At 38.6% G+C, this 13582-nt stretch overlaps 1 protein-coding gene across 1 annotated transcript in view; it reads right to left on the bottom strand.

Moving 5' to 3' along the window:
- Positions 1–32: 32 nt before the first annotated feature.
- hrm (solute carrier family 16 member hermes) overlaps positions 33–13582 on the bottom strand; it is a 30471-nt gene continuing 16921 nt past the window's right edge. The window contains exons 3-5 of the mRNA XM_043213702.2: positions 2031–2255; positions 1845–1971; positions 33–1790 (exon numbers count right to left, since the gene is read on the bottom strand). Of these exons, the coding sequence (XP_043069637.1) occupies positions 269–1790; positions 1845–1971; positions 2031–2255 (1874 nt within the window). The 3' untranslated portion in view covers positions 33–268. The remainder of the gene's footprint in view (positions 1791–1844; positions 1972–2030; positions 2256–13582) is intronic.

Here is a 13582-nt window from a genome sequence, read left to right as displayed (position 1 = left end):
GAAAAAATAAACATTTTATTAAAATATAGATATTAGGTTAATAATAAATTTATTAATTACAAAATTTTACAATTAGGAAATAACAAAAGGACCAAAAAACTTTGGCTGAAAAAATAAACAATTTATATAACATGACTTATTTCCTCACAATAATGGCCATTTATACTGCACTCACACAGGACTCAACTACAATTTGTACGCCATACGAAGTCTATCTTATAATAATTGTACTCTATCTCGTACTAGAGACTTTAGCATTGTTTTCGTTTTAATTGCTATCGGCAGCCTCTTCGTCCATTTGCTCCTTTCGCTTTTCTTCTTTAACTTTTCTTCGATTAATCCATGGCATAAAGCTCCAAAGACTGGCACCGCCTAAAAGCGTTAATCCCAGAGCGTGGAAAAGTGGATTGTAATCATTGACCGCCTCGAACCAAAAATTGCACAGAGGTGGGCCAATCAACTGAAGTATGCCATTGACAAACAAACTGATACCGTAAGACGATGTCAAGCGTTCCGTTCCAAGCATGTCTGCCATGATAACAGCTGTTATTCCAACATAGATCCCAGACGCGAGCCCAAACAATGCACACCAAAAACAGACCACGCTGTATGACCATGCAAATGGTAACAGAGCAAGGGAAAGACCTGATACTGACAAACCGCCAACGAAGTACCAAGTCTTTGGTATATAGCCCATGTCAGAAAGAGCTGAACCTCCTATACGACCAATGAGATCGGTTGCTGATACAACGGACAACAGATAGGCAGCTAGTGTTTTATCAAATCCCCTGGCTTCGCCAAAACTGGGAAGTAATATGATAAAATTTGTGTAGCTTATGGCATTTGTCGAGTTGGAGATTAATATAACCAAATACATTGGATCTGTAAATAGGCTAAGGTCGAAAAATTTAGAGCGTTGGCTCGATTGCACCTTTCCTCGGGTTTCGTCATTGTCATGAAAACCATCAGCGCCGGCAAGATCGTTACTAGGTCCTGCACCACTACTGCCCAAAGACCGTAGGGATAAATGTGAGGAGAATTCTTTTGGTTGAAATGACAATGTGCTGCCGTGATATGGGGTGCTGACATATAAAAAGCTACTGGTAGAAGGGGAACGCTTTGATAATCTTGACTTCGAAGAATTCCTTAAAGTAAGTTTGCTTGAACTGGAGCGACCTTCGGGAACGGCGTACAGGGAAGACTGAGAGTTCAATTGGCCAGGCGTAAATGTTTGATTTCTTTGGGGCAATCTAACTGGTGTACTTATTTTACGAGTTCGATTTTGGAAATCATCACCATGTTTTGTATAGTTCTGAACAACTGCTGCTGATGCGCTCCGGACGAAATGCTGCTTTTCATCGTTGTGCAAATACATTGGGGAAGGAGGTGAATGACAAGTCAACAAATGCTTGTCATTTGTGTCATTCCCAGGCGTATTATCTTCAACATTTTCAAACTTCATTACAATGCCCATGTCTTCTTCTTCTGGTATGTCTTCCAACGCCTGACGAGCCCTTGGAACTCGGATCATATGTTGTTCAACCGGCTCGTAGAAAAGAGCAGCAACAAAAACGTTTAATGTGATTCCACCCATAATTAAACAAGACCCATGGTATCCGTAAGTCTCTAGAAGCCAGCGCAAAAGAGGCGGAAGAAAAATGCTCCCCAGGGCACTGCCTGAAATACAAAGTCCATTGGCTAGACCTCGTAGTTTAGCGAAATACGACGTTACAATGTACACTGTGGGTGGAAAGGAAAGACCCGCGCCAATTCCGACCAAAACGCCATAGCTAAAAAAATACATTTTATATATAAAGGTTTATTTAAGTATATTAAAAAATTACCTAATGTACAAGTATCCTATTGAAGAAGCCCAGAAAGATAATATCATTCCTAAAGACGCGGAGGCTCCACCCAGAATAGTGACGGTTCGATATGAATATTTCACAGAAAGAATACTTGATACAGGACCTGAAAATTTTAATTTAAGTATATTTTTCCTTATTTATACATATTAGTTTGATAATAACCTAAGGAACTGTAGAGAAAGTAACATAGAGCTGGTATCCAAGAAGCCTTTGTTGCTGAAGATTTGAAAGCCGCGGTAAACTCGACAAAAAGAACTCCAAAACTTTTGATAGTCCCAGGAATTAGGATGTTCGTCAAGCACGACCCCAACAATACTAACCAACCCCATCCACCATCAGGAGGAACCAAATCATATTCACAGTCATCATTCTTGGGGATTAATTTACCTGTGAAAATTAAAAGTAATATCAATATATAGCATATATAAATCGATTACGGAAACATGTGAAATAAACTCTTGATTTACTTTTCTTATTTTTAAAAAATTTAAAAACTACCTCAATTACAGCACCGCCTTTGGGTTTATTTTAAGCAAATCTTAACTGATTAACTAACATCCAAAGGTATACCTGGTCGAAATAAATATTGGGACACTTTATTTTTATACCCTTGCAGAGGGTATTATAATTTTGTCCAAAAGTGTGTAACGCAGTGAAGGAGACATCTCCGACCCTATAAAGTATATATATTCTTGATCAGGATCACCTCCTGAGTTGATATGAGCATGTCCGTCTGACTGTCTGTCTGTCTGTCCGTTTCTACGCGAACTAGTCTCTCAGTTTTGAAGATATCGTCTTGAAACTTTGCACACACCCTTCTTTTCTTTGCACGCAGTATATAAGTCGGAACGGCCCGGATCGGCCAACTATATCCTATAGCTTAACTTTTGTGTTTTTAGAGTTAGAGAGTTCAAATTTGACATAAGAGCTATTTTTGGCAACACATTACGACATGCCAAGATATGAAGATGATAAAGATAGAAGCTTGGGACTTTTTTTAGATTTTTTATTTTAGTTAATTGGTTTTATTATGATCTAATCATAAGGATCGGCCAACTGTATCCGATGTTGGCGATATATATCCGGTTTTAACTGCAAGGGTATATAAACTTCGGCTCCGCCCGAAGTTAGCTTTCCTTTCTTGTTTTTTAATAAAATCGTAAATGATTTTTAATTTTTTTTTGTTTTTATTTTATTTGTAAATGCACTGAAAACAGATAAAACTTTTTTATTTTACTGATCCTTTCCACGAAAATTGATATTGTTATGTTAGCTCCCTTAGAAATAATTATTGGGACACTGTGAAGAAAATAATTTTTGAAAAATTTATAATTGTAGAAAAAAAATGTATTTTCTTTCCTAATAGTGGGTATTGCCTCAGTGCTTTGGAAATTACTTCAGCCAAGCGTTTAGACATTAAATTAAATCCTGCAATGTTTATCGTCGATTTTGGCCTGTTCTTCAACAAAACCCTTTTTGAGCTGTGCCAAATTTTCAAACTGTCGTCCATTGCTGTATACTCTATTTGAGTGTATACCCCACACATTCTAAATCGGGTTTAGGTCGAGACTACAAGCTGGCCCCCAAAAGTTCAATTTTTTAATCCTCAAAAAACTGCTTTGACACTTTGGGTACGTGGATGGCGTCGTTATCCTGTTGAAAAATTATTTTTTTCTCAAAATAAGTTTCGCCAAACGGTATCAAAACGTCTTCCATTAGTATAAGACTGAGAATTCATTCGTGTTAATAAAAAACATAGAGGATCTTCCGGCGTGTCCAAATGCGGCCCATACCATCAGTGACCCACCTCCGATATTACGAGTATAGCAGGACTTGCGTTCAAGGACTTTTCCTTTCAACTTGAATGGTCCTGATGGAAAAATTATGTCCTAGAGAGATATCCGCCATGAACGCAAGTCTTGCTATACTCGCAATATCGGAGGTGGGTCACTCCGATAGAGCCAGGTTGAGTAAGCACGCAGATCAAAAGAAAAGCACACGCGTTATTGCACATACGCGGGACAAAGAGAAGCATGAACATTTAAGCATAAAGTGTGTAAAATTTTCGAAAAGAAGAGCGAGACGGCATTAGAAGTTGAGATTTCTGTCCCGCGGGTCGCAGCCACATAGCACCATAGCACCACTGTATGCAAAGATCATCAGTATATCCCAAACACGTGGAGACGCGCAATGAATACTCAGGAACGCCACGAAAAGCGATACGCTAATCACTATTGCCGGCAGTATAGAGAATATGCATGCGGGAAAGCAATCTGGACATGACAAAAACCAACTACTATTAGAGATACTTAAGGAGAAAAGACAATCTAAAGCAAGGTTCATAGAAGAGAAGTACCATCTTCTTACGCAGATAAGCCCCGCTGACGTACCGGCAACTACAGGATCCACTTAAGGATCTTCAGCGGGGATCCTGAGGACTGCCCGTTATTTATCAGCACGTTTGAATATATCACTACAGCAGGGTTGATTTACGAATGTGGAAAAAATGCTTTCTAACCTACCCCCAGATGTTATTAGCACTTTGAAGATGTTTTTTGGCAGACCAGAGCATATCCTAGAGAGATTGGTCGAAAAAGTGCAAAGACTAGCACCACCCAAGACAGGTTGGAAGCTTTAATAGAGTACGCGCTGGCAGTTCGCAACATCTGTGCGACTATTTAGGCGTGTGATCTAAAGGTGCTCTTAGCAATTCAATGCTGGTCAAGGAGCTGGTCATAAGCTTCCCAACCAACACAAGCTAAACTGGGCAATGCAACCCCGCGACGATAGTGTTCGTAAAGTGCGAGTTCTACGGAATATTGGCAGCCGCGTAGTGGAACCCGCTGTAAAAATAAAAACATTGGAGAGCGGGATCCACGAAAAACGGCTATCAGATGAGGGGGGGAAAGAGAGAATTATAATTTTATAACGTAATATCTTTGGAATGATGAATTCTCAAATTTTGCACATACGCTTAAATTATTTTTGTCGAATTTCGAATTTTTTTGTGACCACGCCCACTTCGGGCGCAAACGACGTTTTTTTTGCATAAACTCCATATATATGCTGGAAATATTTTTTTTTGAATTTTATTGTTTTGGAAATTTGACCACGCCTATGGCCGCCGCCTACATCAAGAGTTGGCCATACTGTCATTTTTACTTAATTTTTACATAAACTTAAGTTTTTCATAAAAAGAACTACAACTTTTACTAAATATGGTTCTATTAGTTATGATATTTAATTTAAACCTCTAAGTCTTTCCGGTGGCTCTCGCCCCAAACTTCGAGGAGCGCTGCATGAGAGATCTCATAAACACCTGCAAAATGTGTTGTTTTTTCGAAAAGGGGCAAAAACGGGCAAAGAAGACCAATTAAATTTGAATTCCTATATTTTTATAAGTAACCTCACCTGGTTAGTCACCATAAAACACAACTACTTTTGTTCCTACTACACATTCTTGCTAAATAGACACTTACAAAACATTTACAACACAGACACAAATATAATGATAACACGAAATAGTTTTATTATTGATTGATATTGAGCATATAATGTATATTTATATTTATTTGGAATGTCTATCCATCAAAATTTTGTTCATAATCAAAAAAAAATTTCATATTTTTTTTGATTTTATGCCGCACTGGGACCATACTGCAGTGGGAGAGCCAAGAGATCAGAAACATATTCTGCTATCTTTACTTCTTAGCTCTGTTTTGCCATTGGTTCTCGCTTTTACTTCAATAACAACTTTAAGTTTCTTTTTGATTTCGATTATTCATGTTTCGATTTTTAAAAAGTTAATTTTACTTTAATTTGTAATGCAAATTTAATGTAAGTTTAATGTAATAGTTTAATTATTTTTATATTTACTTGTTTTATAATTTTTTATTGCATTCTTTTACAAATATTTTAAAAATAATTATGTTGTTATTCATTTTATTATGAGAAATTAGCGAAATGGGGAAAATAGTGACTCAAGTGCCGGATGACAAAATGACGAACAGACTCCCTTGGAATTCTATTTACCGGACATGAATAACACAGTGCGACAAAAAAAGAAAAGTTGGAGGAACTTTTGAAGAGACCTAGTAGGAATTGTTCATTAGGTCGAGTATAGTATAAAACCATGTTTGAAATTTTTCCTACACCCTCAAATCTTGATTTATTTCGAAAAAACGGTTTTTCGAAAGTGTTTTGCTCTTAAAAATTCCTGAACGCGCAATTTTAGGCCGATTTTCAATTTTTTGATGACGTGAAACTGATGACTCTTCTTATAAACGCAAAAGATCATGCAAACATTTTTAGCATTTTTAAACATTGATAAAAGCAATGAAATCAATAAAAATAAGACTGACAAGAATAATCTTCCATTGAGTTTCTATCTTTCTGTTAACATACATACTGGTACTTACATACTGTTACGGTGCGCTCGAATTTGAATTGACTTGTTTTGGGAAAAGCGTAATAACTTCAACAATTTTCATAATTTCGTTATGAAATTGGTCTTGTTTTATTCAGGATTAATGAGACAATATTAATATGTGTTAAGAATGATACCATTTCTTGGAAGTTGTACCGAAAAAATGGCGTCAAAGTTTGAAAAACGTGACAAAAATTCAAAAAAGTCAGTTTCTTTTGTAAAATTTGTATCCTTTCTGTTTAAATAAATTGAAGATGTATTTTTTTTTCAAAAGCTACAACATTTAACTATTGAAAAACATACAAAAATTGAAAATCGCCCTAAATTTGCGCGTTCAGGAATTTTTAAGAGCAAAACACTTTCGAAAAACCGTTTTTTCGAAATAAATCAAGATTTGAGGGTGTAGGAAAAATTTCAAACATGGTTTTATACTATACTCGACCTAATGAACAATTCCTACTAGGTCTCCTCAAAAGTTCCTCCAACTTTTCTTTTTTTGTCGCACTGTGTAATTAAAGAAAATAGGAACATTTAGAACATATGAAAATTGTACAGAGAGGAACTACTCTTGCTCCTATAAAGATCTCCCCCTATCTTTAGGCACCAGCCTTCATCCTCAGGCGGACCCATCGGCAGAAGCCAACCTGGACCAGGCCGAGGGAGATGCAAGGGCAAAGGAGATCCTGCCCGACTTCCAACTGGTAAGGAGGGTGTGAGGCTGGAGCCGAAAAAGCACGCTGGTTCTGATACTGCCAAAGAGGCAGCGATTAACGGAAGGAAGAGCCCCCCAAGCGAAGAAGAGGAAGGTCCGAATTCAACATGAGGAGGATGACATCCTGGAAGGGTACACCTCAGAGAAGAGTGACTTGGTAAGGACGCTTAGAGGTGTCGGGATGAAGGAGGACTCTCTGCTGAGCTTCGAGACGGAGGCAGAGGTTACTGTGGTGGAGAATCTCAAGGATGTCTCTGACAATCTTACAGATAAACCTCCACCACAGTAAGGCGGCGTCAGCTGCCCTCCTACTCCATCAGAGCTGATGTGGCCCTCATCCAGGAACCCTGTATCCTTGGAGACAGGATTCTTGGGTTGGAGGCCTAGGCGTACAGGCTATGTGAAGCCGATACAATAAGTAAAAGGCGAGCCTGCATCCTCGCAAAAGTGGGAAAGTATTAACACAAGCGGGAGGGGTAAGTGAATGTTCGAATTTAGCCTTTATCCTAGGCTTAAATCTTCTGGTGGGTTAAAGAGGTACAGAACCCACCTTAATCTTTAGAAATCCTTAGAAAGCAAACTAGACGCTATACAAGATAAAACTAGACAGATCCTTGGGGGAAGCTGCAACAGGAGACGTTACCAGCAGGGAAGACCTGGACGCCATGCGTCCACACAGTGGTTGATTCCATAGACCAAAAATAAAAAAACAAAAGTCCAAAATTGGTCACTTTGTGTCTTTAAAATATTCCTTAACAGATCAATAAAAAGAACTGTATTTTCATTTTTGTCCTTTCTCTTTCCTTCGTTGTAAGAATAGTGAGAGAAGAGAGACAATGAAAACACGTGATCGTTGCAGTAAACTTAGCTTGAAAATTAGATATTACAAAAGAATTTAATTTACATATTAAATGGAGTCCAATCACCATAAAATAAAATAAAATTAAAAAATGTCATTGTGTCAAAAATGTTTTATGTCATTATGTGTTGTGTTTTTGTTTTAAAGTTAGTGTTTCATCAGTGACCTGTCGACTGGCAAATTTTTGTGTATACATAGAATTAAAATAAAGAAAAAGTTGTGATACTAGTTACTAATTAATACTAATAATACTAATTAATGTATTCTTAGACTATGTTTTAAATTTGAGCTGCAACCTTTGGCAACTTTCCGACTTATTCCCTTTTTTTTGTTCGAGAAAATTTTGTGTTTTGTTGTTTTCGTGCATATTTTGTGTTTTGTTCTGTTCGTCAACCGGGTATATGTATATCGCAAACATCGGATTAAATTAGCCGATAAATTAACCAATTTATTACAATAAAAAATCTAAAACAAAGTACCAAGCTTCCATCTTCAAAAATACCCAAGTTGGTATTTCTACCAAAACCATTTCAAATAATTTAGTTATATGACAGCTATAAGATATAGTTGGTCCTTATAAAATTTGATAGGTTGGATGACCTGACCAAAAATAGAATCTGTACGAAGTTCCAACTATCTATCTTAAAAAGCACAAAAGTTGGGTCATTTCCGATCAAACATTTATATGGCAGCTATAGGATATAGTCGGCTGATCCCTATGAAAATAGGTAGGACGTATTATTTTGTCAAATATAGCATTCGTATTATTTTGTCAAATGTAGCATAGCAAACTGAACTCTCTAACTGTAAAAACACCAAAGTTATAGCATTTTCGATCAATCAGTTATATGGCAGCTATATGATATAGTTGCCCGATTTGGCTGATTTTAACATATTATATTAGAACAAAAATATACATATTTTGTGCCATAATTAGAAGTATTTTTGGCCGCTCTCTTCATACACTGCACTATGGGGAATTTGACCAGTTTTTGTGACAAAAACCCATTTTCTGAAAGTCGGAAAATTAAAATAAGTTTCAGTGTAACGTATTCCAAATTCACCAATCTTCAGTGGTGCATAACAAAAATTTTTATAGAGGGCGCCAAAACAAAGGAATCAGCTGACAAACACAGCTGTTGCAATTGCAAAGCACAGGCGACTAAAACATTAAGTTTTGTTAACAAAGTTTGAGAGGCTAGAATTAAAAATCTAAACAATATAATAACTTTTTTTTAAATGAATATCATTCTGTGTGGCTTGTATTATATGTTTGTGATCGTCATTTGTAGAATAAAATCGTGTTGTCCCCGTAATCGAGCAAAAATGTAAGTAGCCTTGCCACTCCATATTTTGGATGAAGTCTCATGTTCCATAAGGGATTTAAAATGAGTCTAGAAGAGTCCATCGACGAAACCTATTGTATGTTGTAGAGTATTAAATTCTTGTTCGAATAAATGTAACTTTAAATACCACTTTTTCCGATTATGCGAGAATTTTTCATTTTTAGAACATAACCTTAATTTGGCAAACACAAATTTTTTTTGCGAAATGTTTCGAAGCAAAGGAAAAAGTTGCAGAGGAGAACGCTGTCTTTCATTTTATTAAAGATTCCATCTCAGGAGTGAATTTTGAAGAGTATAGCGATATCGTAGACCAAGAGAGTAAAAAATTTTGCTACCGCTTGACGCAAATGTGGAAGAGGTGCTCTTCTATCTTAAGTCAGTAGCGCCGGAATCATGCAGTTTGGCTGAATTCAAAAACTATTACATTTTCCGAAAACCAAGAAGCCTGTAGGCCAACACTGCCTTTTCATTCGAAGGGAAATATATCTCGCAGTAGTGCCTCCAGACTTGTAGTCCAGACGTATTTCTGCGAGCTACAGGTCCTTCTGATCCGATAATTTTCGCTAGTGAATTTAGATAGAAGAATATAGCAACCGAAAATGTGTCTTCCATTTGAGGTTTTGGGCCTATTAGAGGGCTAATCAAATCCCGACGACACCACGGCGGGTGAGGATGAAAGCTCTTTTGATAATGTGAATTTTGAACATCAATATAATATTGAGTTGGAGAACGAAGAGCTGGACCTTTGTCTTCTATACATTATTAATTGTCTTTCATTGCAGGGGCACACGATGCTTTAGATGGATTTTCTTCTTAAAACTGTAAGACATTGTTAAAGGCGTGCCACGCCCACCATTTTCTATGAAATACAACAAAATACTGTCACAGAACTAGTTGATAAGTACTCTAAAAATCTGCAGAAATTTACATTAGCTAACAAAAAAAAGAGGAGGTGCCACGCCCTCTATTTTCTTATTGGTAAAAGATATTGGTCAATATAACCCCATGCAAAAAGCAGAAGTCAAATATGTTGCTCCGATCTTGAGTTATTAATTTTTGTCACAAAAATTGGTAAAATTCCCCATAGTGCACTGTGCCATGGTGGCCACGCTAACGACGGGATGCACCAGGGCATTCAATAAGGCCTGCCCCAAAAGCAGATCGGGCCGTAGAAAGTCAAAGAAACCACCATGGGGGTCGCAAAAACTTTCGCCCTTTAAGACCAAGGCCCGTAAAGCCTTTAATTTCGCTAGTAAAGCAAACACAGAAGTAGCCTGGGAGAAGTACAAAGCGAACCTCAAGCAGTACAACAAAGAACTGTGTAAGGCAAAGAGGAATGCCTGGACCAAGTTATGCACGAACATTCAACAGACACCCAAGGTCTCCCGACTTAGGAAGGTCCTCGCAACCCTGCGCCTAATGTAGGATACATTAAAACCTCGGATGGTAAGTGGACCATGTCCATTAAAAAGAGGCTCTCACAAATGCACATTTCAGGAGGAAACCCTCCCGAGCCAGCTCTAATACCTCCTGAGAAATAGGAATCTCTGTTGGGCGATAAACATTTTCAAGCCCTTTAAATCTCAAAACCCAGATGGCATCTTAGCGGCACAAATAAGCAAAGACGGGATTGATCTGAGGTTTTGGATCAGGAAAATCTGCACAGAAATCTTCAGAAAAAGTATCGTGTTTGCGTGGTTGCGGACGAAGGTTGTCTTCATATGCAAAAGCGGGAAAACCATCGCACTGCTCCCTTAAGGACTTCACCTCTATAAGCCTGTCTTCCTTCCTCCTCAAGACAATGGAGAGACTTACCTGCCTCCACATTAATCTTACCATTAACCCAGATGATATTTCGGGATTACAGAATGCGTATAGGAATGGCCGATTCAAGGAGACGGCGCTCCACGAGATCACTACGTTCCTCGAAAGACACTTAGTGACAAGGAATACGCACTTATTGCTTTTCTAGACATACATACAAGGTTTAACATCATCCTGCCATGTTGGATAATCAATGCGCTGACGAGACTAATGTCAGAAGAGGCACTCCGTAAGGAAGTAAACTCTCGCCCCTACTGTGGAACGTGGCGGTTATAAGCCTACTACGATCCCTAAAAGGTGTTGGTTGCAAATTACCTTCTCTGGAAAATTTCCCCAGACTCTATGCGACCGCATGACGGACAAACTGATAGTTCTCTTAAAATGGGCAGAAAGAAAAGGGGTTCATACTCGACCTATTATCTGTAGAGATAGTCACGCTATAGTCACAAGATAGCCACGACAATAGCTATCGACAATCAGGCTATGCCAGGCGAGTCTATGGAAAAAACTAATTACTGTATACCTGACGAGCATCCTTACTTAAAATATAAAATATCCATTCCAGCGAGGGAGGAATGGGCCACACAGCGATAAAAGTCAGCTGTTGGGAAATGACGTTTCTAGTTTGCGTTTGGCTTCATTTTGTAGTGCGGTTTCAAATTGATATTTCTTGACCGTCGAAGCACAAATCAATAAAATTTTAAATGGATTTTTTAACACTAATATTTTGCCAAATTCGTGCATGTATTTCTAAAAATTTGTAAATAAAGCAAGTGGTGTCCGAACAAAACTTTCGTAATGAAAGTTCAACTTTGGGAAAAGTTTTAAAAAAATGTTTAGATTCGATCAGTGAGTAACATCATATCCATGATGTAGAGCCATAAAATCTTAATTCAGAACATCTAGGTTCAATTGCGCCTTTTTGCGAAATTCCAATTTTTAGGAAAGAAGGTTACAATCAGAAATGCGGTGTTGCTAGAAGTGTGGGGCCAAAAAAAAATTTGGGGGACACGCCTACTTTGCTTCAAAAACTTGTATAGCACTAGAAAAAAACACCATACAAATATCTTGCCTCGTTTGCAAGTTATAAATTAATGCCACAAAAACAGAGCGAATTCCCTGCGATTTTTCGCAAAAAAATAGTTCGAAAACGCCCATTTTTTTAAAAAAATGCATAAAACTAGCATTTTGTCATAAAAAGAAAAAACATTTCTTTTTTAAATTTTTACCATAAAAAAAAATAAAAGTGGATTAAAAAAAGCGGAACCATGCCCATTTTTTTTTAAATATCTTCATTTCTTTATTATTAACTTAATTCAAAAAAACAGAATTTAAAAATGTTGGTTTGTTTTTAAGTTATTAACTAATGCCACAAAAAACTGGGCGAATTCCCCACTGTGCACTGTAGTTGGTTCCAAGCAGAAGTAATAGTTATCGCGGAAGCACTGAAGTCTCCAGCACTTACTGGCAATCGAGAAATAATCTGTATCTTCTCAGACAGTCAAGCGGCACTCAGAGCCCTTGACGGATTGTCATCCCACTCCAGGACAGTCAATGACTGTCGCAGATCTCTTGCAAGATGGCGAGATGGCGGAGCAGCATGACATCTACCTCATATGGGTGCCCGGACATAGGGAACCACGAGGGAAATTGCGCCGCTGATGAACTAGCAAGGGCGGGTACTACCAACCGTCTCCTTCCGGAGAAAGAACTAGTAGGCATTCCCTTAGCTACGTGTAGGCTAAAATGCAGGGATCACTTTGACTGCGCATCACTGAGGAAATGGAGAAATCTCCAAAACTGCAGGAACTCACGCATGATATCGCCTATCCGCTCTAGGAAACGATCAATGATGCTTATCGCCCTCAATAGGCAGGACTGCAGTCGGGCAGTCAAGATCACGAGACAATGGTTAATAGGAACGCACGTGGCTAGTCTAGCGGTTCCACACAATGAATACTGTAGGAGCTGCGGGGATGTAGAAGAAGGAGAAGAGCACTCACGGATCTAACAGACCTCGCGGAGATCGCTCCACGCAGACTTGTTGCCTTCATCCGGAGAGCTGGATAAGACCGCGAGCCGCCGCAGGAAGGATAGTTATCCTTTGCACAATAGAAGATAGGAGGGGGGAGGTCCCCTTGAGGGACCTTTTGCCTGCTCCTGCCTCAAGGAGCCCCAAAGGCACAAGTGGATGGGGGTGTCAGTGAGCAGCCCCGCATCGCCGCCTCAACCTAACCTAACTGAACTTATCTATGCATTACGCTTCCATCCTGACTCGAGCGGTATCGATTAAAAGTTCTATCTATTCTACTACCACATTGGCGCATTGTAAAGAATGAGGCTGTGAGCATGACGTTTCACACACTTATACTGTGTGTGTGTAGCAGAGCTCCGGCTGAGAAATTTCCTTAGCCCTCGGGATAGGGCCGTGCCGACCACTGATGTAAAAAGTTCTAAAAATCGAAATCGAAAAGCGTTTTCCCCTCACCCACAAGCTCGACGAAAAAAGCTTACCGTTTTGGTCCCTGAGGTCCCATCTATGTATTG

Source organism: Drosophila bipectinata, chromosome 2L (assembly GCF_030179905.1).
Source record: "Drosophila bipectinata strain 14024-0381.07 chromosome 2L, DbipHiC1v2, whole genome shotgun sequence".
In the NCBI taxonomy this organism is placed as follows: Eukaryota; Metazoa; Arthropoda; class Insecta; order Diptera; family Drosophilidae; genus Drosophila; species Drosophila bipectinata.
This window is presented reverse-complemented; position numbering and strand designations above follow the sequence as displayed.